The 20,426-nt window shown below is 39.2% G+C and overlaps 1 protein-coding gene and 1 long non-coding RNA gene across 3 annotated transcripts; one reads left to right on the forward strand and one right to left on the reverse strand.

The window, feature by feature from the left end:
* Window positions 1-452: 452 nt before the first annotated feature.
* On the reverse strand, window positions 453-20,365 carry SLC25A16 (solute carrier family 25 member 16). 2 transcript variants are annotated; one of them, XR_014526803.1, is made up of 10 exons: window positions 20,232-20,365; window positions 18,624-18,716; window positions 16,459-16,592; window positions 13,655-13,718; window positions 11,154-11,275; window positions 10,311-10,377; window positions 7,986-8,148; window positions 5,449-5,517; window positions 2,328-3,713; window positions 453-2,273 (listed from the first exon to the last, which is right to left on the reverse strand). XR_014526803.1 is itself a non-coding variant. In XM_083505711.1 (9 exons), exons 1-9 carry the CDS (start codon window positions 20,332-20,334, stop codon window positions 3,557-3,559), a joined length of 972 nt encoding a protein of 323 aa, XP_083361837.1. In that variant the 5' UTR covers window positions 20,335-20,365; the 3' UTR covers window positions 453-3,556. The 2 variants fall into 2 exon arrangements, 1 of the variants encoding a protein (XP_083361837.1); XM_083505711.1 differs by having other exon boundaries at window positions 453-3,713.
* On the forward strand, window positions 5,524-6,562 carry LOC310708023. The gene is made up of 2 exons (XR_014526804.1): window positions 5,524-6,456; window positions 6,497-6,562. It is a non-coding gene; the product is annotated as an uncharacterized lncRNA (long non-coding RNA).
* Window positions 20,366-20,426: the final 61 nt, after the last annotated feature.

A 20,426-nucleotide genomic window follows, 5' to 3' on the forward strand; every position in this document is an offset into this window, starting at 1 on the left:
GTAAAAATGCTAAGTATCTTTCAAAAACACAATTGTCACATGAAATCCATTACATTTCATTGTTATAAAAGCAGTCTTTTAAAAAGGTGTTTGATTATAAATTTAGTGAATACAGGATCTACGCACTATTCTCCAATAGGAACTTTACTAAGCCGCTGGAAAGGGGCCAAACATTCAAGAGAAAAGCAGATTACAATAATCAAAGAAAGCTCCACAGTCAGCCCAAGGAAAGCAAGCAATATTGTCAACTACGTTATTGCCATTCTGAGCAGTTACTTAGAAATAAGTTCTGGTGGGTAATTTGTGGCACATGAACTTTGATGCAAATGGGTATTTTTGTATAAAAGCCTCGATTGTCTTCTTAATGATCATACTTTTTAAAATTTTTAAGATGTTTAGAAGATACACCTTTGTAAGTTTTCATTTTAAAAAATTGCAAATAAGGCCAGAGATTAACTGCAGTCACTTTAATATTGTTTCATCAAACATTTTAAATCTGCATAAAACAGAAAAAAATATAAAATTCCAAACACATGCTTTTATATTGGCTGGTATACTTAGTTATATTGCTATTCAAGACATTTCAGTTTAAAATAAAATATACATCTCTTGGACAATAATAATATCAAATGTCAAAAGACACATATTTCAATAAAATAAAAAATGCCAAACCACAGAACTTGTTATGTCCCAGCTATGGACTATTACTAAAAGCGATTTTTACAGCTGCTGCTAGATTTGGTAACATAGCTCTTACCAGTTTCATACTCCATATACAATATTTACAAAAAATAAATTATATTGCTTTACATAAAACATTTTGAGAAGTGTTGCAAAAGCTTTAGCATTTAAGTTTGGCAAAATCAGACTCTCTTAATCAAATAAACCCATTTTTAAAAAATAACCAAGACATACACATTGTTCCTAGCAATAGGAAGGTGAAATTGGAAGGCTGCTATTGAAAGGGAAGACACTTATCCAAGCTTCCTAAAACTGACCTATCCATAAAACCAATAGGCAAAATAGGTAGGATTTGTTGCAAAAAGTGGGCAGGTCCTCTTGAAAAAAAAAGATGTAGCCAAACCAACAGTGGACAGCAAAGCTGTAATCTCAGGGCCGGGCCAGCCATTAGGTGGGGTGATGCCACCACCTCAGGGTGGAAGCCCTGCCACCTCCACCACTGGGGGAGAAGCAATGCCAGCATTGCAAAATCTGACTGGAAATCAGCATTGATGCTTCTGCACCAGCGTGGGGTGGTGGGGTGGGGTGGCACAGACAGCCTCAAGCAGCAAAATAGGATATGCCGCCCCCATGTCATCATGCAATGTGGCTAGAACTTTACTGAAAAGCCCAAGCTCCCACTGTTGGGTAGACTTTTTTCAACATTGAGAGATAAGTGAAGAATTAATAAAGTTGCATCCTATTACCAAAGGAGCCATAATAGAAGGCACAGAAGAAGAAAATCACTCAGTGCAGTAGAATATACTGCAGCGCACAGCAGGAATGGGGAACCTATGGCCCTCCAGAACTCTGATTACAACTTTCATCCCGGATCACTGTTTTTACTGGAGTTGGGAGTCCAGCAACATCTGGAGAAGAACAGGTTCTTCATCTTTGTAATACAGGCTGCATGGGGGAAACATAGCAAGTAGTTAAAGCTGCAAATTCCTGCTTGTTTCAGAAAGGTGGCCTTGTAGTAAAAGTATTCATTAACCTTTCAGCAGAAGTGTGCGCATCTTGGTCCATACGTAAAATGTTTTAGATGCTCTCAATCTTACCAAAACAAAACCCATGCGAGGATAGGACTCTGCTTACTCATAGATACAGCATTAGATGAAGTGCTATCAATCAACCTTAACCAACCTGGTGCCAAATACAACTCCCATCAGCCCCAGCTTCGTGAAGACTGCTATAAATTGTAGGAGAACCTCAACTTTCAATAGCCTTGTGTACTTTTAATATTGGACCCATAAAGTTCATTTCTGTTTCCTCATGCCCCCTACCATTGTAGAAGTACTGAATCATATAAATCAAATCCGAATCAACAGCAGCTTAATACAAGTTAATGTTTCCTAATTAATCAATCACATAACATCTGTGCAATTGCTCATGTTTGTGAGAGGGGGGAGTAGGACTGTACCTCTTCCCCCCCCCGCATGTCCCCTCCCCCAGTCAGGTGATACAGACACATCAGAGAGAAGTCAGAAATGGCATGAAAGGGTTTCAAGCAGCCTTTCTCAATCTGTGGGTCCCCAGATGTTGTTGAACTACAACTCCCATCACCCCTAGCTAGAGCTCAGGGATGATGGGAGTTGTAGTCCAACAACATCTGGGGACCCACAGGTTGAGAACCACTGGATAGTGCTGGGTTAATAAGATAGGCTTCTTTAGGCTACTGCCTGTACCCATTTACCTGAGAGCTCCACTGAATTCAATGGGACTTACTTCTGAGTAGGCATGACTAGAATGGGGAGGTGTGTCATATAGAAAAGTAAGATCCAGTATCCAAAAGGTCATGGAATTCCAGGAGTCTTTAGACTTAGTTTCTTGAAACAGTTCCCAGAGCTTAATGACAAAGTGTTGTAGGGGCAAAATAGAAATGAAATGGGAGGTGCATGACAGCAATCACCTATGTTTGCTTTATATCCAAGAACTCCATGTGGCTGATTTGAAGTTCAGAGATGTTGTTTCTTATTCTCCTGCATCCCATGAAGCTTGTATCAGCTTTATTGTGGGGCAAGGGGGGGGGGGAGATAAACTGCAGGAAAGGCCTAAACACAGCCTCTTAGAGCACCACTTTCCCAATTTTAAAAGCAAGCCCCAAAACATCACATGATCTTCTATATCACATCTACTCCAACCTCTAACAGACGTTTCTAAAGCAGCATTATGAACAGTTCAAAGACAAAAAATAAGTATTGCAAACCCCTTGGAAGAAACCGAGCGCCACTTTTGAGTTCCCACTCAGGGAGATCTGTATCATGGAAATAAATTGTGAAATTATATACTTTCTAGCTACTAGAAAATCTGAAAATAAAATGAAGGGACTGTAATCCATGAATGAGATTACATTAATAAATTCTGAAGTAATTGGCATGATAACTGCAGAAGCACAGCAGAACCTTAAACTTAATTGCATGAAAGCAAGTCAAAGTGAATTCATTAAAATGGGTTTCCAAGCGGATCTACAATTACTTTTATGTTTTAGTTAAGGTATATTGTCAACCCTTTAGAAAAGCAGATACTTAAACTCTCCAATTAAAAAAATGAAAGCAAACCTATTGAAATGGATTTTTTTAAAAATAAACAATCATTTGGAACTTCTAAAATTGGTTTACTTTTCACAGTAAATTCCCCAATTTATTTTTATTTCCATCAGTGACCTTCCACACTGTATGAATGCATAACAAAGAACTTATTCAACTTCTGTCCCATTTACATGCTATACTTCTTCTGGTAAAGAAAGCACTATAAGAACCAGTGATTCCCAAGGGAATTTTCACAGATAAATACAATACAAAAACAAGAATTGTTTTTCAATAAAATTTAAGAGTCTTTAATTGAGGTGCAAGAACTGCTTCATAAATTCGTAGGTGGTGAAGGCAACAGCCTGTGAAGGAATACACCGAATATAATTCAGGGATAATCCTCGGTATAATCCTCTTCGTATTCCATGATTTCCATAAACATACTTCAGTGTCTGTACCATTGTACTAGAAACAGAACAGAGTAGATTTTAATATACTTAAAATGAAAGCTTTACTATTCACTTTCAATAATGGTTTAAAAATCTAGAAACTACTACACAATATTTGAATTTTACAAACTGGTTACTAAAAATTGCTACAAAATGTTTTCACTCATGCAGCACAGGAAATTGGACTTGGGGGAAAAAGCAAGGTGGTTGTTAAAAGGAGGGTGCAAAACTTTGTCAAGTTGTGGATTAGGTCTCTTTGTTAACGTATGGAAAGGACATAAGAAATATAGCATGCAGAAAAGGCACAAATATTTGTTGCTTTAGGGTGAAAATCCAACCGTCCCACATCTCCTACTTACGAACTAGGACACAATCCACCATAACAAGCAACACAATCCACCAGGAAGTCTCCCGGAAAAGTTACACGGAAATTAGTAAAAATTACATAGAGCACTACCCAAAAATGTAAAATTTCTGGAAAATTTGGAGTCATGAGGAAAATGTTTATTCCCTTAGGAAGTCTATGCAATATTCATTTTCTTATCTGAACTGTACTGTAACAAAAGACATTTTTTATAAAGTAATAAACCAGTAAGATTGTTGTATTTGGCATATTTATGAAATTTACAGAGCAATTCTATCAATGCTTCCTCAGATCCAGTTATCTTAGTGGAGCTCACTCCCAGGTAAATGCATACTGTATAGGGTTGCAACCTCAAAAAGCATAACTGCCTTAGTTTTGTAGCAGGCTGTTTCTTGTCAGCAATTTAAAGAGAGAGATGAAAACAGGATATGAGGAATAGTCTATGGGAAGTCCTGGGCCTTCACATCCAAATCAATCAATCAATCAATCAATCAATCAATCAATCAATCACTTTCCACAAAACATCCTGAAGCAATTTAACAATAAAAACATATTTTAAAAGTTCAAGTCCGATAATGATTAGGACAAAAATCACCAAAGGCTTGTTGAGGACTCTAGCCACAACGCATCAAGAAGTCTTCATTTCTAATTTGTGGCCTGTGGCTCAAAGCTGCTATTCTGCAACCCCAGAATGCATACTAGACCAGTCATTTGTGGCAGCCACTTCTCCTTTACAGCACAGTTGAACTGCCTCTGATGTGCACAACATAATGAACTGTTAATCATTTTGGAGGGGTGGAAATGCAATGGGAAGCCTGTTTCAGGACTGTATCACTTTAAACAGCAGATGGGATTTGATTGAAGGGACTGAATCTCAATTCTATGTGCAGGTTATATGGAAGAACCAACCAGCATTTTGGAAGGGTGACTAAGGCAAGAATTCTTCCTGACATGCCAGTTGTGTATGGAGACGCCACCAACTGTTATGTGAATGAATCCCCACCTGTAGTCTGAAGGGACACAGTCCAGAAACCAGCTTAGACCTCTTTCATCTGCTGTTTTTGAAAATTTGGGTCCACTATGGTTCATATAGTGACACAGCCTATTAAAAACTGACAAAATCCCATCTCTACATCAAGGTTAAGAAGTGATGGAAGGAAACTGATGCATTAGATCATACACTGAGAACAAATCTCTACCCACTGTACCACTGTAGAAATTTGCCAAAATGCATCCTTGGCTGGTATAAATTTCGTAACTTTGCAAATAATATATATCTTTTAACCAAAGGACAAGAAAAGGATGCTAAAACTGTAAAGAGCTATTATAAAGTAGCAGAATAAGATATCAGTTTTCAATTTAATTTAAGGCACTAAACGAAACTTACAGGCACTTTTCGGACTCCGGAAGTATTGCTCCCAGCTGCATTCGTCTACGTGTTACATCAAGAGGATATCTGTGAAGAAAAAGATGGGTTTTTCCCCCAAAACAAGCTCTTTGTGTTGAACTTACATTATTTTGTTGTTTGTTTTTCTTTGTGTGTTGTTGCTTTTTTCTTTGTGTGTATTGTCTGCTTTCTGTTGTTCAATAAATTAAAAATTAAAAAAAAACCCCACAGTGCTGCAAGTATTTGCACAATGAAGTACAGTTAAAGGAAATTCATATAAGAAATAAGAACTGTGTGGAACATCTGATGGTGTCTTATACTGAATCAGATCATTAGTCCACCTATCCCAGTATTAACGTATTTACTCAAATTAATGCACATCTTTTTTGGCCAAATTAAATCACGAAAATTAGGGTGCACATTAGATTTGATGGTGCATTTACATTCACCAGCAAATAATTTTTTGGTTTCAAGGTTTTGAAAATTGAGATGCGCATTAGATTTGATGGCACATTAGATTTGTGTAAATACAGTATCTACTCTGACTAGAATCAGCTCTCCTAGGTCTCAGGCAAAAGTATTTCCTAGCTCCAATGTCGAAGATCTCCCACACATTTTTTTTAGAAAGGAGATGCTGAGGATAGAGCCTACAATTTTTTGCATGTTAAGCACGAACTGTTTTTACAGAACTATGAGCTTCTTTACATTAGGGTTTCCTTTACAAGGAAATAGGAGGTTCAAGTTTATGCTACTTAAAATTATCAGAAAAATAACACAAAAATCAAACAAATATTAAGAACTACAGGGTGTATTCAGTTTCATAGAAATATAATCTCTGAAGTTAAACATGGTTTATGTAAAAACAAGGTTTAAGGCTAAATACCACATTTGCACTGGATGAAGTAAACAGAAAAAGGCCACAATCCAGCCCAAATTAAGCATTTAAGTCGCTTGTATTCAGCTCTCTCAATGAAAGCACATGCTTACACCTCCTTTACTGACACCATAGTAACTAACTTTGTCCCAACAAAGTCCCAATATTTGAAAGGACAAAAAAATGTAACATACCTGCCCATCACACAACTAAACATATGTGAAAAGGAGATGCCAGGGGGGAAATAATGGAACTCACTGGCATCAAGTTGTGTGAAACACCTTTGCAGCTCATTTTTTAAAAATTTCTGACCTATAATATTTAAAGCAGCATCTAAAATTCTTAACACCCTGCATTGCCAGTGTGGTTTAGCAGTTAGTGTTACATAAGAGCCAGATTCAAATCCTCACACAGCCATGAAGCTCATTGGGTAGCCTTGGGTCAGTCATTAATTCTCAGCCTAGCCTACCACACAGGGCTGTTGTGAGGATAAAATGGGGAGAGAACTGTTATTTATGCTACCATGAGCTCCTTGGAAAAAAGGAATGATAGGTCAGGATACAGAGAAATGTGTTTTAATTTTTGCACTCTAATACTTAAACTGAGAAAATTAAAATACATTTTAATGTGAATGCCAGCCTATGTAATTCATAAATACTATATTGGAAAAACATTTATTGTATGTTACAATACATATTTACTGTGCAATCCTAAACATTTCTACTCAGAAATAAGTCCCACTAAGTTCAATAGGGCTTACTCCTAGGCAAGTGGGAATAGGATTGTAGCCTTATTAAGGTTTGTTTTACTTTCTCACGTTTAAAGTTGGATTTTGAAAACCCTTCCTTGGAAAACAACATGTTCTGGGGTCTAGCTTTTTAGTTTTTTAGTTTTTTTATTATATTTGTGCACTGCTCTTACATGGGACTTCTAGTCATTGATCAAGTGCAGATAGGCTTGGCTTAGCAAATTGGTAGTATGAGGTACTCCAACCATTCTCTGATCCTCCTGGAGGTTTAATTTGACAACTATACAAGTTATTATAACTCACATTATCACTGCTGTATAAAGATTATGATTTTCCAACTTCCAGCTGGAATAGTACAGTTTTACTAAATTGACAGAGAAAGCAGTTGCCTAATGGACTGCACTCTTATCAATAAACAAACTGATCAGTTCAAATGTTTTTGAAGGAAGTCATAATGAATAAGAGTTGCAGCCTTCAAAAACTTTTGCAGAATACAATATGCTGTCAGCAGCATCTATCATCATCATGATTATCAGCAGCAACAGCAGCAGCCTAAGGTTCAGCCTAAGCTGGATTACAACAATTTAAGATACAATACAAAAAACAGTTTGAAACCTTAAAAATGCAATCACAAAACATAGGACGAGACCTGAAAATAGATATCTCTGGTGTCAAATGCCATAATATACTGTTCTTTACTATTATAGTATGAAAGTTTCTTTTTGCCTGGGGCATTATTGCCCCATTTTAAATTGAGCAATAGGCTTTCTTTCCATACCGCGAAGGTGTGGCTGATGCCTTAGATTATGACAAAATTAAAATTTCATGATTTCCAAGGTAGGAATTTTGTTTACTTACAATACTAATGCAAGCTATCCTAACAATTCAGTGCAGTAAAATACTAGAAAAACTTACGATATTGTCTGTGCTATTGCTCCAGCTATGCCACCACACAGCAAATTTACATGAGTTTTCAAAACTAAGACATCAGGATTATCTAAGCAAGGCTTCCCAAGCAGGGTAGGCGCTTGGGCAAGTCCCACACTCTTTAAGGTACCAAAGGTAAAAAATGAGAAACCTGAAAGGGAAAAATGTAACTTTAATGGAAACCTGAAAGGGAAAAATGTAACTTTAATGGAAACAATACCACAACAAGCTACATCAACAACAAAGGCACAATCCAACCAAAGGTTAAGCACAGTTAAAACTCATATATAAAAAGGAGTGTAGAGCTTGCACCAAGCTCTTTCCTCATGGAGGAAAAAAAATCAATGATACTTATCAAAGCTTTCCAAACTCTATCACAACACCAGTGTGTTGGCTGTAGTGTGTAGGTATGTCACGTGAACGCTCCCCGTGCTCCTCCCGGGTCTGGAAAGGGGTGAGTTTAACCTCTGGTTTGCTAGTAAAACTGTGTTACTGTGTCACGAAAAGTCTGTCACCAACATGAAAAGTCTGGAAAGCTCTGGCTTAGTCATAGCTGAGTCATATCTTCGCTGTTTGAGGATAGTCACATTGTGAAATTGTGGTCAAGTATGTATTGAAGAACCAATCTTTGTTTTTGTTTCTCACTTGCATCTGACACCAACGCCGTAATCTGGCACAAAGTATCCGGGATGTGGGAATTATGTTGGGTTGTGTATTTTCAGAGTTTTAATTGGGGTGTGAGGTGCACCAGGCACCACAGTTCCTATGGTGCTTTGGAGAGACCTTGAGGAATGCCTCAAAGTAGCACCTTGGGAACCGAAGCATGTACAGCGGTACCTCGGGTTACATACGCTTCAGGTTACAGACTTCACTAACCCAGAAATAGTACCTCGGGTTAAGAACTTTGCTTCAGGATGAGAACAGAAATTGTGCTCCGACGGCGCAGCAGCAATTGGAGGCCCCATTAGCTAAAGTGGTGCTTCAGGTTAAGAACAGTTTCAGGTTAAAAACGGACCTCAGGAATGAATTAAGTACTTAACCCGAGGTACCACTGTAAATGTGTGTGTGAGGAGAGAGAGAGAGGGAGGGAGAGGGAGAAGGAAGAAGAATGTGTGTATGGAAGAAGGAGACCATGTGCATATACAGAAGCAGGGGGCCAAATATGGAGGAAGAAGCTTGATGGTGAATAGGAGAGGGCAAGAATGGGTAACTATGGGCTGAGAAACTTTGCAGGGGAGTAGTTGTGGTAAATGAAATAAGCAAGCAGAAGGAAGGTTGGTAAGCTCTGGCTAAAGGGAACCAGTCTGAGAGAGAGTTAAGGGGGGAGGACAGGAGGTTGTCTATGGGTAATTTGCACAGTGGAAAGTCAGAAAGAGGTGCTATACTAAGCAACAGAGTAGGTAAGGTCCCTACCTGCCAGAAATTAAGAAGGGTGACAGGAACCCTGAACCAAAATAAAAAATAAATAGGTGCCTAAGGATGAGAAGAGTTCTACCTTTACTTTGGAAGAGTGAGGGGCTCAGCAGGGGGATCTAATGATAAGAACCAGGCTGGGGTTCTTGAAGGCACTTAGTACTGATAGATAGGCAGGTGAGAAAAACTTCACACAGGTGTTATGGGGAAGAGTCAAAATGCTTCTGGAAAGGAAATGAATATGTAAACGCCATGCTACACCTTTCAGTCTATTCCAGGTGCAGTGAAACATGTATTGATATTACAAAACTACCTTCCCCACTACAAATGAAAGATAAAAGTGATAGGAGATACTCAAAATCAACACCAGCAGTCAAGACAAAGGGCAACAGGAACCGTACAATTGGTTTCAGAATTGAGGAATATACAAGTGCAGATAGACTGGTGCAAAAACAACCCTTATAAATACTAGAATGCATAGTGGAATAGATGTCAAGACCACTGTTTAAAATTCAAAGAAAAAAGAGACTCCATGTGGCTATAAGAATGCATATTTCCATTTTTGTTAACAGTCTGTAATAGTTGTTTACTTTACCAGTGATTTTGTGCTTATGCAGATCTTTCAGACTGTTAGGACAACTAAGGACAGTCAGGAGAGCATTTTATAGATGGCTCTCAGTGTACATCTGTACTAGTTGGGGGGCACGTTCCACAAACAAGTCACTATAATTATATAATAAATTCCCGGCAACAACCTTCTCTGCTGGTATCTACGCAAATCCTAGCACCACTAAACATGTGCAATTTTTATTTTAACAGCAGCAATGTGAACAGTTTTGCGAATCAAAATTAAACACCAAGAGGTTCACTGGGAAAGACTCTCATTCAAGTTCAACTCACCTGCATATGGAGCCATTCCTACAACTGTTGGCGTAAGCCCTCGATAAAATCCTTGCAAACCACCTTCCTTTTGGAGTAAGCCAATGATGAAAAGAACAAACAAACAACAAATATTTAATTGCCCTGAGTACAACGTGCACATATACATTAGATTAGAGTGATGTTTTGCACATGTAAATGAAATCAGTCTTTTCCTTTTGGTCAGGTTTTTTTTTTTTAAAAAAAGGTGTCTCTTTATAAGCAAATTTTGTGATCTGATCCAAACTTTCAGGGACAAACCCAGTTGTGGATCTCAGAATGATGGGGGTGGAGTTGCTCCTAGAGGTACACAGGTATACATGTTTATTAAGCATGTGTGCACCTAGTTTAGTGCTCTGAGGCAGCCTCACTGCTCTGAAACTCTCTCCCAAAAAGACAAAACTGTGTCTTCTATTGTACTTCCAGAGTTGATGACTTAAGAGTATGCTTTTTTTTTTTACTATTGCATGCTCTTGTTCAGTTTGTTTTGCCGATTTTGCTGTTTACTGGGAATGGTTTTATTTGTTACTATGATTTAGGGTGCATTCTAGGGCACAGCCACACAAGAGGGCTGACAGATAATCGTAACATTTAAAATATAAATGTTTCTATTGTTTTATGTTGTGAACCACTATCAAATCTCATGAGCAGTATCATTTTCAAAACTATTTTTCACTCTGCCACAAACAGCATCTCTCACAGAGTGAGAGATGTTTACACAGAACAGCTGTTTCAAGATCCTTAAAAGCTTGTTTTTTTAAAAAAAAATTAGCCTCAGAAACCAGCAACACAATAGCACTAAAACAAAAGAGATAAACAAGCTACCTTCGTATAAATGGTCTTGAATGCATGAATAATTCCAGTGTACGTGTGATCCCCTTTTACTTGGAATGCCAGACGTGCTCTCACCATGTCAAGAGGGTAAGTGCAAATTACTGCAGTTATACCTTCAAAACAAAAAAACCACAAATACGACCTGAACTGGGCAACACAGTTATGACATGCCAATATCAAGAACATCGCTAACAGAAAAACACAAAGGGTCCTTTAAATAGATGGTGATTTTTTAAACTCAACCTTGTTTTCACATTTGGAGGACTTGTACTTTCATGCTTATAAGTAACTTCTCTAAAGAGTTGGGAACAGAGATAATTTTTATGCAAGTAACATGCTAAAGTCAGGGAGGCTGCACAGAGGAATGAATGACGTCATGCAGAACTTTCAGGAATCAGTTAAGTCACACTCTGGTTAAGACCTAAGCTGCTTCCTTAAAATCACTGCAACTTGGAATGACACTTTTAAAATGTGCATGTTCAATATGCTTAAACTAGCACACTATCCCCACCCCACCCCCAGGAAATGAAGCCAGCATAACCATATGTGTTTGGTACTTTTTCCTGCTTTTGCATTTGGAAGGCTTAAATCCCTTTGTTCTCAAAATGCCTGGGATGAAGGGCACTTGTGTTTTGAATAGCTGAAATCATGTTTTCCCCTCTGCTTCAGTCTAGTTGTTTTTTCCTTAAAGGAGACTAAGGCAATTATCCACCAATGAAGAGTTACTACCAAGATTTGAATTACACAGGACTCAGGAAATCCAGGGTGGAAAGTTTTCCCCATAATGTTTATCTTTGCTACTTCGAAAAGACGCATTACAACAGACTTTTCTTGGCGTTCCCCCCCCCCCATAGCCTTGATGCAAAGGAATTTCCCCCCCTAGTGCTAGAAGGATGACTATGGGGGGGTTAATTTTATGCGTCTTTGCTTCTCAATTTGTGTCTTTACTGCTCAATTTGTTTTGTGTTAATTTATGCACTGTGACTTGCTTTCATTTTTAACTGATTAGAGTTTAGAAATTAATTATTATAATTGTTAAGAGTGTATTTCTGTTTAATTATTTTTTGCTGATATTTTATTTTATTTTATTGTGTAGTATTATATTCTAATGGATTACTGAATATTACTTTATTTGATACAAGTCTATTTTAAATATGTTTAATTCTGACATTTCTGTATTGGATCAGGTTGTTAATAAGTTGTGTGATCTTTGTTGTTTCTTCAGCTTGTAAACCAACTTGTGTATAGTAATAAAGAAAGGCAGTATACAAATTAAAAGTGAAATGAAATGAAACAAGAACCATGGAAGTTTTCACAAGTTTTCTCTGCATTTCTAATGCTCAAACTACATTGGTGTTAGCACCACTAATACAAAACCTCAAATTCACATTCAGATTGCGCATTTCAGTGTGTTTTCATTCTTCCTTCCATATTAATATTATCCAGGCCACTCTTGCAGTATACCTAAAAATGTGAAGACTGTTCATGTGCTCATTTCTTATATAATACATTAGATCTCCATCTGCACTAGATGTGCCCTGCCAGCTACACCAGGAAAGGTGTTATTGCTACCCCATAATTTCTTGGCAGTGAATTTCTCTTTCTATTTCCTTCTCCTTTTTATTTCTCTCTCTTACCCCTTTCTATTCCTCGGCTTACACATAAATTTCAGAGACCATAAATATGTAGTTCGTTGTGAAATTATTTCCACGTGTTGCAGTTTTGTGTACTGTTATGTAGAGGGAAAAGATGCTCTAACCAACTATTTCAATCCATGAGGATTATGATGTAGTTAAAATAGACCTCAGGAGCATTTACCTTGTTTTGATGCCTAACAAACTATAATTGGGGTGGGGAGATATTTCTCCCTGTTTAATACTAGCATTCAAGAATACCCAAATGAAATTGATTAGCAATGGACTTGGGAAAGATAAAATCCAAGTATTTCATCATGCAAGACATCCTAAATGGCTTTTTTAAAAGGGGGCTATACAAATGTGGAATTATGACTGGCTAATAGCTAGGGTAAGCAAAAATGCAACCATGACCCTCTGACTATCCAAAGGTGAAGAACACATGGCTTTCTTGTGAACTTCTCAGAAGCACATAGGTGGCTACCACTGGAAAGGAATTCTGACTATATACTTGTGTATGCCCTGCTTGCTACAGCCATCAGGAAAGAGTGGGAGAGCATGTAAACCACAGCTTTCTTGTTCAGAAAGATTTATAGCCACTTCTGATCATGCAAATGGATTTGGATGCTGTTAGGAGACTCTTAATCTCAGGGTCGCAGGTTCAAGCACCACGTGGATAAAGGGATTCCTGCACTGCAGGCGTTTGGACTCTACAATTCTATGATTCTATTATCTATTTTATTAACTTTAACTGATTAAAGACAACAGCCTTTAGCTTGGACTTTGATTACTAAATTGCAATTTAAAGATTGGCAAGCAAAACAAAAGAATAGTTAAATATACATAAGAAGGCAATACCTGCCATGGATCCAGCCATTAACCGGTGAATATGCCCAGAAATGCCAAGCTTCTGCTTTATCATCTATGAAAAGATCAAATATATAGAGTGAAAAAACAATAATCCTTCAGCACACTTTAAGTGAGCTTCACTGGTCAGCAGAGTGAAAACAAACACAAGTGGTTTAATGCTTCTGACTACATTTTAAATAACAGCCTCAACACTACTTTACTATATTTCTTATTTAATTTATATCCCACCCTTCCTCCCAAAGGCAACCAGGGTGGCAAAACAACACCCTTATATTTATTTTATTTTAAGGTATTTATATACAACTGATATCTTAATAAACTATTTTCATTTTGGTTTATGTTATAGCAATGCCAGTTCTTGCTGTCTGACAGTACTACAGTCTTATTTTTATTTTATTGGTTTATTTATTGGTTTCCTGTAGTGCTAGGATTTGTCATAAACTTGCTTTCTTCCCATAGATCAGAAGTTGTTTCAGGCCTGGGAGAGTCTTTTGAAATCAAAGAATCTTGCAGGCACCACAAAGTACCCATTACACAGAAAAGCTGGCAATGCTCAGACATCCCTCCCATTGTCATAACCAAACAAAGGAACCCAGGCAAAACAACTAAACCACCTCAAAAAATAAAACAAACAACAAAGCAGGCAACATCCCCAAAGCAGACAATCCTCCCATTTAAACAAACAAGGAAAAAAAAGTCCCCAGACCAGTAATTAAATAATGAGAGAGGTAAAGAGACTTGGCAGTTACCAAGGAGGCATCTGATGGGCACCACTTTGGGGGCTCCAATTTCTGATTTTGATTTTTTTTGCAGTGTCTTACAAAAGAAAAGTTTTGATTAAAGTGAACACAGCGCATCAATTATGGGGGGGGGGGGTGCATCATATCCTTCGACAGCTAATTGTCTTTGTTTTTTTTTTCTTTTGCTACTTAGGAGGATTTTTTGTATGTTTGAAAAATGCATTGCAATTCTGCAAACCTCAGTATTCCCCTCCACCCCACCCCTCGTTCCAGTACTAAGTTCCTAAGTGCACCAATAGCAGTGATTCCATATCCCCAATAGCTGGGAAAAACCTTCATCGATCTATAGCAGAGGTTTTCAACCTTTTTGGGTCCACAGCTCCCTTGACCAACTACAGTATTTTTCGCTCCATAGGGTGCACCTAGTTTTTTCGGGGGAAATAAAGAAAAAATATATATTTTCCCCCCAGGCGCGGGGCTGGGGCGGGGGAAGCTCGAGCTTCCCCCGACCCCAGCCCCCAAACAGGCAGCTCTCTGCAAGCCGTGGGAGCCCGGCGGGAACTCCCGCGGGCTCCCAAGGCTTGCGGATAGGTTCCTGAAGCCTGGAGAGCGAGAGGGGTCGGTGCGCACCAACCCCTCTCGCTCTCCAGGCTTCAGTGGAAGCCTGCATTTGCCCCATAGGATGCACACACATTTCCCCTTCATTTTTGGAGGGGAAAAAGTGCGTCCTATGGGGCGAAAAATACGGTACATTCTTTCTGCGGCACCCCTGAGGAGCTCAGGAGCCCAGTTATGTCACCCCTTGCCCGCAGAGCCGGCAGCCTCTCACCCCTTTTCAAACACCCCTCCCTTGTGGAGTGTTCCCTCAGCCTCCTCCCCTCTCCTTGGGAGTCCTCTGGGCAGCTGCTGCTGCTGCCGTCCCTGGTCTCTGAGCAGACACCCTTCCCCTTGCCCCCACCACCCCAAAGAGAGGGCTTCCCAGAGGCACCATGCAGCACCCCTAACCACCATTCAAGGCCCTCCAGGGTGCCACAGCACACTAGTTGAAAACCACTGATCTACGGAAAGAAAAGCAGCCTGGCAGCTCTCCAGGTGCAGAGAATTCCAAGGGTAAACACCACTAAAGAAAAGGCTGTGTTGTATCTCAAACACTACTCTTATACATGCTGTTATCCATTTTATACCATATGTAAGCATTTGGGATAAACAGTTATTTAGAAATTGGTACAGTGGCACCTTGGTTTACGAACTTAATCCGTTCTGGAAGTCCGTTTTTAAACAAAGGTGTGCTTTCCCAAAGCAGTGGGGGATTCACTTTACAAATGGAACACACTTAACAGGAAGCAAAACATGTTCTTATTCCAAGGCAAAGTTCACAAACCAAAGCACCTACTTCCGGGTTTGCAGCATTCTTAAACCAAGTTGTTCATAAACTAAGCTGTTCTTATACCAAGGTACCACTGTACTTGCATATTCCCATTGCTCCATTTCATATCGAAGTCGGAAAGAGCCAACTTGTGCAGATTATGTGATTTACATATTTGACATTTTAATGATATATAGAATGAAATGTAAAATGATTTGCTTAAATAGATAACGTATTTATAGGTCTATAAATGTCCATAATGTAGAGAGGGTAACTGGTGTTAAGAAATTCAACAAGTTTTATGCAACTCATAATATATTTCAATTTATACAAGTGATGTCCGACCACAAAATGCTGTGGTATATCCCAAGGCCCCTAACAAGAGTGCTTTTTTGCCACTCCTCCTTTAATTTCTCTTGCTGGGCTCAAGTTTATTTGGCCTCACTCAACCCATCATTACTGTTATACTGTTCAATTTTAGTTTTTAATTAGACTTGCAGAGGTAACAGTCTTGATGTTTACAGCATAAACATAAAAAAACTGGAAGTAATTGCATTACTCAAATCACTCTTTTGGGGGGAAAGAAACAAGGCAACTGGCAGTTATACATAATAAATATGTCAATTTATACATATTAACCAACCACAGATAGTACAGCTGACATCAGGGAAGTTAAATGCAGCTACCTTTTTATACTGGCCAAATGCTGTAAACTGAATTGCACCATATGGAAATATTCTAATCATCATTGCTCCATTTCCTTTATAGAATCCCAGGTAGCCCTCCTTTTTGGGAACAGCACGCAATGTAGAGATCACGCCTGTGATGAATAAAGGATGAAAACAAAAAGAAAATGATCAGACCAACCAACAGAAAGCAATAGCTAAACGATCCAACAAAGTACAAGAAGATTTTATCATAAGATAAACAGCATGTTCAGGAAGCTAGGCAGGAGGAATGATAGAAACAGGCTGACAGAACCGAAAAGTGAAGAGAAACGGTGAGTGGACAAATGAGAGACTAAATCAAAATTTCTATTAACAACCCCCCAAAATAGTAACTGGAAGAAGAAATAAAAAGGGAAAGTCGGATCTCAAAACTCGGGAGGAAGGAAAATGACATCTGATAATGGCATATAAACAGTGGAGGAGGACTTTGCTCAAACAGTCTGTGCTGATATTTACTCAGCCTCACCTAAGCTGTGTTCAGGGACACATGTAGTTAGAATGTTTGCAAGCCTGCAACAAATACACCCTCAGCATGCTAGAATCAAATAAAAAGATTGCATTTTCATTCCACTTACCTTTCTACAGAAAACCCTCTATTTTTAGTTTATGCACAAAAGTGCTATATCAGATTTTCTTAGCAACATTCCCCATTCTCTCACACACATTCCAAACTAAACACCTGTTAAGGGAGTATTCACTAACTGCCGTTTCTATCAGGATATGTATTTAAAAATAGGTGTTTTTTTTTAATCTACTAATTTAAATGGGGCGCCTTTTTAGTTAATCAAAACATTTTAAAACTGATCTAAAAAATTATAATAAACACAGAAGCATTCTTTTTGGGGGGGGGGTACATTATACCATATTGGCAATTTGGACAAAGTAATATCATATTAGGACCTCTTAATATAGAGTGTCCTTAGAACTTCTTTCATCACATTGTGCTAAAACATTTACCAATTTCAGCTAAACTTGGCAATCAAGTCGAAGTGTGTGCAAACTAGGAGTTTGCCTCTCTTCTCCCAATCTTACACATAGCTACACAGAAATACCATATTTACTTGAGTATAATGTGCCATCGAATCTAATGTGCACCACAATTTTCAGAACCTTGAAACCAAAAAAAGTATTTGCTGGCGAATGTAAATGTGCCACTGAATCTAATGTGCACTTAATTTTCTCAACGTGATTTGGCCAAAAAAGGTGCACATTAGATTCAAGTAAATACAGTAAGTACAACTATGTTTACTCCTTGGTGAGTAAAATAACTCAATGGGATTTTCCAACATCCATGTGAGGTCAGTGACAATGTGCAGTTGGAGAGGAGAATGAGTGAAGTCCCCACAGCTGAGGGCCTCAGACAAGGCTACTGGTAATCATACTAAGCCAATGTTGATTCTGTCATACAAAATGGGGGAACAAATGAGAGCAGCTTAACCTTAAAATATGGCATCATGAACATCTCCCCCATGCTTTTAAGAATGATCTGAATTTTTATTGGGTTTACTGGCTTCCATTCACTGTGAATCAGAATACAGGAGTCAAACTATACCTTCAATTTTTCCTGGCTATGCGCATGACTAGCATGACTAGTCATGGAGAATCATGAAGAAGTGAGTCTCCAAATTCATGTTTAGGCTAAATGTGGGTTCCAGCTCTGAAAAGAATTCCTGGCAACATTAATTTTAAAGAAAGCCGGCCATTTTTATAAAGTGCTGCCAGTGACCATGTAAGGCCCAGCCAATTGATGTGTGATCACTGACACATGGGTCAGAACGGAGGAGTAAGGGAAACGGGCATAACGGGGGCGGAGTGGGGGGTAACAGGGCAGGGTGCACTTATATGCACTACATGACACATGGGGAGGGAGAATGGAACCCCTGCACAAAATGGTCACTGCCTGTATATCTAACCCATGGAGAAAAAAACAGTATCAACCCTATCTTTCAAATTCAAGGTTTGCAAAATTTACCGGTAACTTTGAAATCTCATTGAAAAGCACAGGGATTAAACACAAATTTGCCTCCAAATGCTGTATTTGATGACAATATTGCAGAAAATTGAAAATGAAATATACTTCCCTTACAAATACAAGAATGCAAAATACATGAAAACTGTCTTACCAAGATTTTTGTAATGACGATTATGGGCTTGTAACAAAATCTTTACTCGATCCAATGGCGCAATGGTTGTTTTGGCACAGCATCCCGCAACACCTTTCAGAGACAAAAATGAACAACTCTGTTTGCTGACTGCCAAATGTTACAGCATGTCAAACATTCAGCAAGTTATTTTTAAAGTTTTATCTTTTCAAGGTTCATCCCATACCTGAAAAGCATGGCCTCCCTCACTCAGTGGGCATGATCTTCACTGGCAAAGTAGTCATGTTATGCAATCTATGCACAAGGTTTCCCATTCTGTTCCATTTCCTTTTAGCAACATAAAGCTGATTCATTGTACTATATATGCTGATGTTCATATCACGGAATGCCTCACCTTACGGTGGAGATTCTGTTTCCTATTATCTCCTCCAAGTTGTGAAAAACCTAACACTCCTGGTCATATGAAAACAATAAAGAATCTTATGAAACCTTAACAACAGTGTTTGCTACAACAGGACTACTCTTTTGAAATATGGGCATGTGATTCAGCAGACAGAGAACCCATTATAGGTAGTGTACTTATTTATTTAATTTATTGCAAGTATAGAGGTATCTTTGCCAAGTAGATCAAGGCATCAAATACTTTTTCATAAGGCTCACCAACTCCAGCCCTTCCAAATCAATCACTAAATATTGGTACAGCTCAGCAGTAATTATGGATCAGCTCTTTTATAGTATCTTCTTCTGTTAATGGTCCACCTCCCACAAAGAAGTTGTATCAAGATGTTAACTCTCAACCATCACCATACCACCAAGCCTTATGCAGCATCTGTGCTGTATCATTCAACTTCCAAGTCAGATCAACTACAAATTATACAAAAGCTCCCAAGCAGTTTAGGATGCAATACAGTGGTACCTCCAGTTATTCTTTCCTTACCACTTTACAACTGTCATTTAAATAACCTTTGAACGTCAGATCTTTCAAGGTTAGGGGGGAAAGCAAGCTGCTGTCTTATGCTTATTGTTGATTCTGCTTACAATTAATCTGATAACAGTTATTAAGCAGGGTTCAAGATGTTTGCCTGTAGTACATTATGTCTCTTTCTTACCTAGGGAACAGATACAGGTATGCATGTCAAGTTCTTAGGAAATAGACACTATTTTTCAGAGTTTCATTAAGTCTGCCGTATCAACTCGGTTCGATCTACTATTTATACCAAGAAAGCTCGGGGAAGAAGGAGGACTGGGGCAAAGCAGAGCAGAATCCGACCCCGGGACAGGTGTCGTAGCTATAAGTATAGCTTCTCCTTCAAGGAACAAGCTCCGCCTCGGTTCTCAACTCTACAGTAGGCAGCCTTGAAGAGCGACGAGAGCCTAACGGAGTCAAGGGCAGCGCGGTGGGCGCGTGTAAGCAAAAACCCCAAGACGAGCGTATCGTGGGAATTCCACGGATCAGAGTTAAAGGGATTCCGAGCTTCCCTCGAAAAGAGAAAACGCAGCCGGGCGTCCAAAAACATTGATTTTTCTTTTTGTTTGGGGGGGGGGGCGTCGTGCGAGCACCAAGCGACCGCCGGCCCCCTCGCCTCGCCACCCCTGCCCACCAAATAAAGAGGATTGTTCCGTGTTTACCTCCGGCGAGGAACGAGCGGAGCCAGTAGAAGTCCCTCCGCGCGGGCGACGAAGGCAGGCGGGCGCTGGGCCCCGCCGTCGCCGCCGCCGCCTCCGTAGCCATCGGGCCGTGCTGGGTCCCTCGCAAGCGCAGCGGCAGGAGGAGGAAGGGGAAGAGGGAGACGCGGCTGGGCTCGGCCAGCACCCAGCGCCTTC

The sequence above is a fragment of the Podarcis liolepis genome, assembly GCF_965112155.1.
Source record: "Podarcis liolepis genome assembly, chromosome: 5".
NCBI lineage: Eukaryota > Metazoa > Chordata > Lepidosauria > Squamata > Lacertidae > Podarcis > Podarcis liolepis.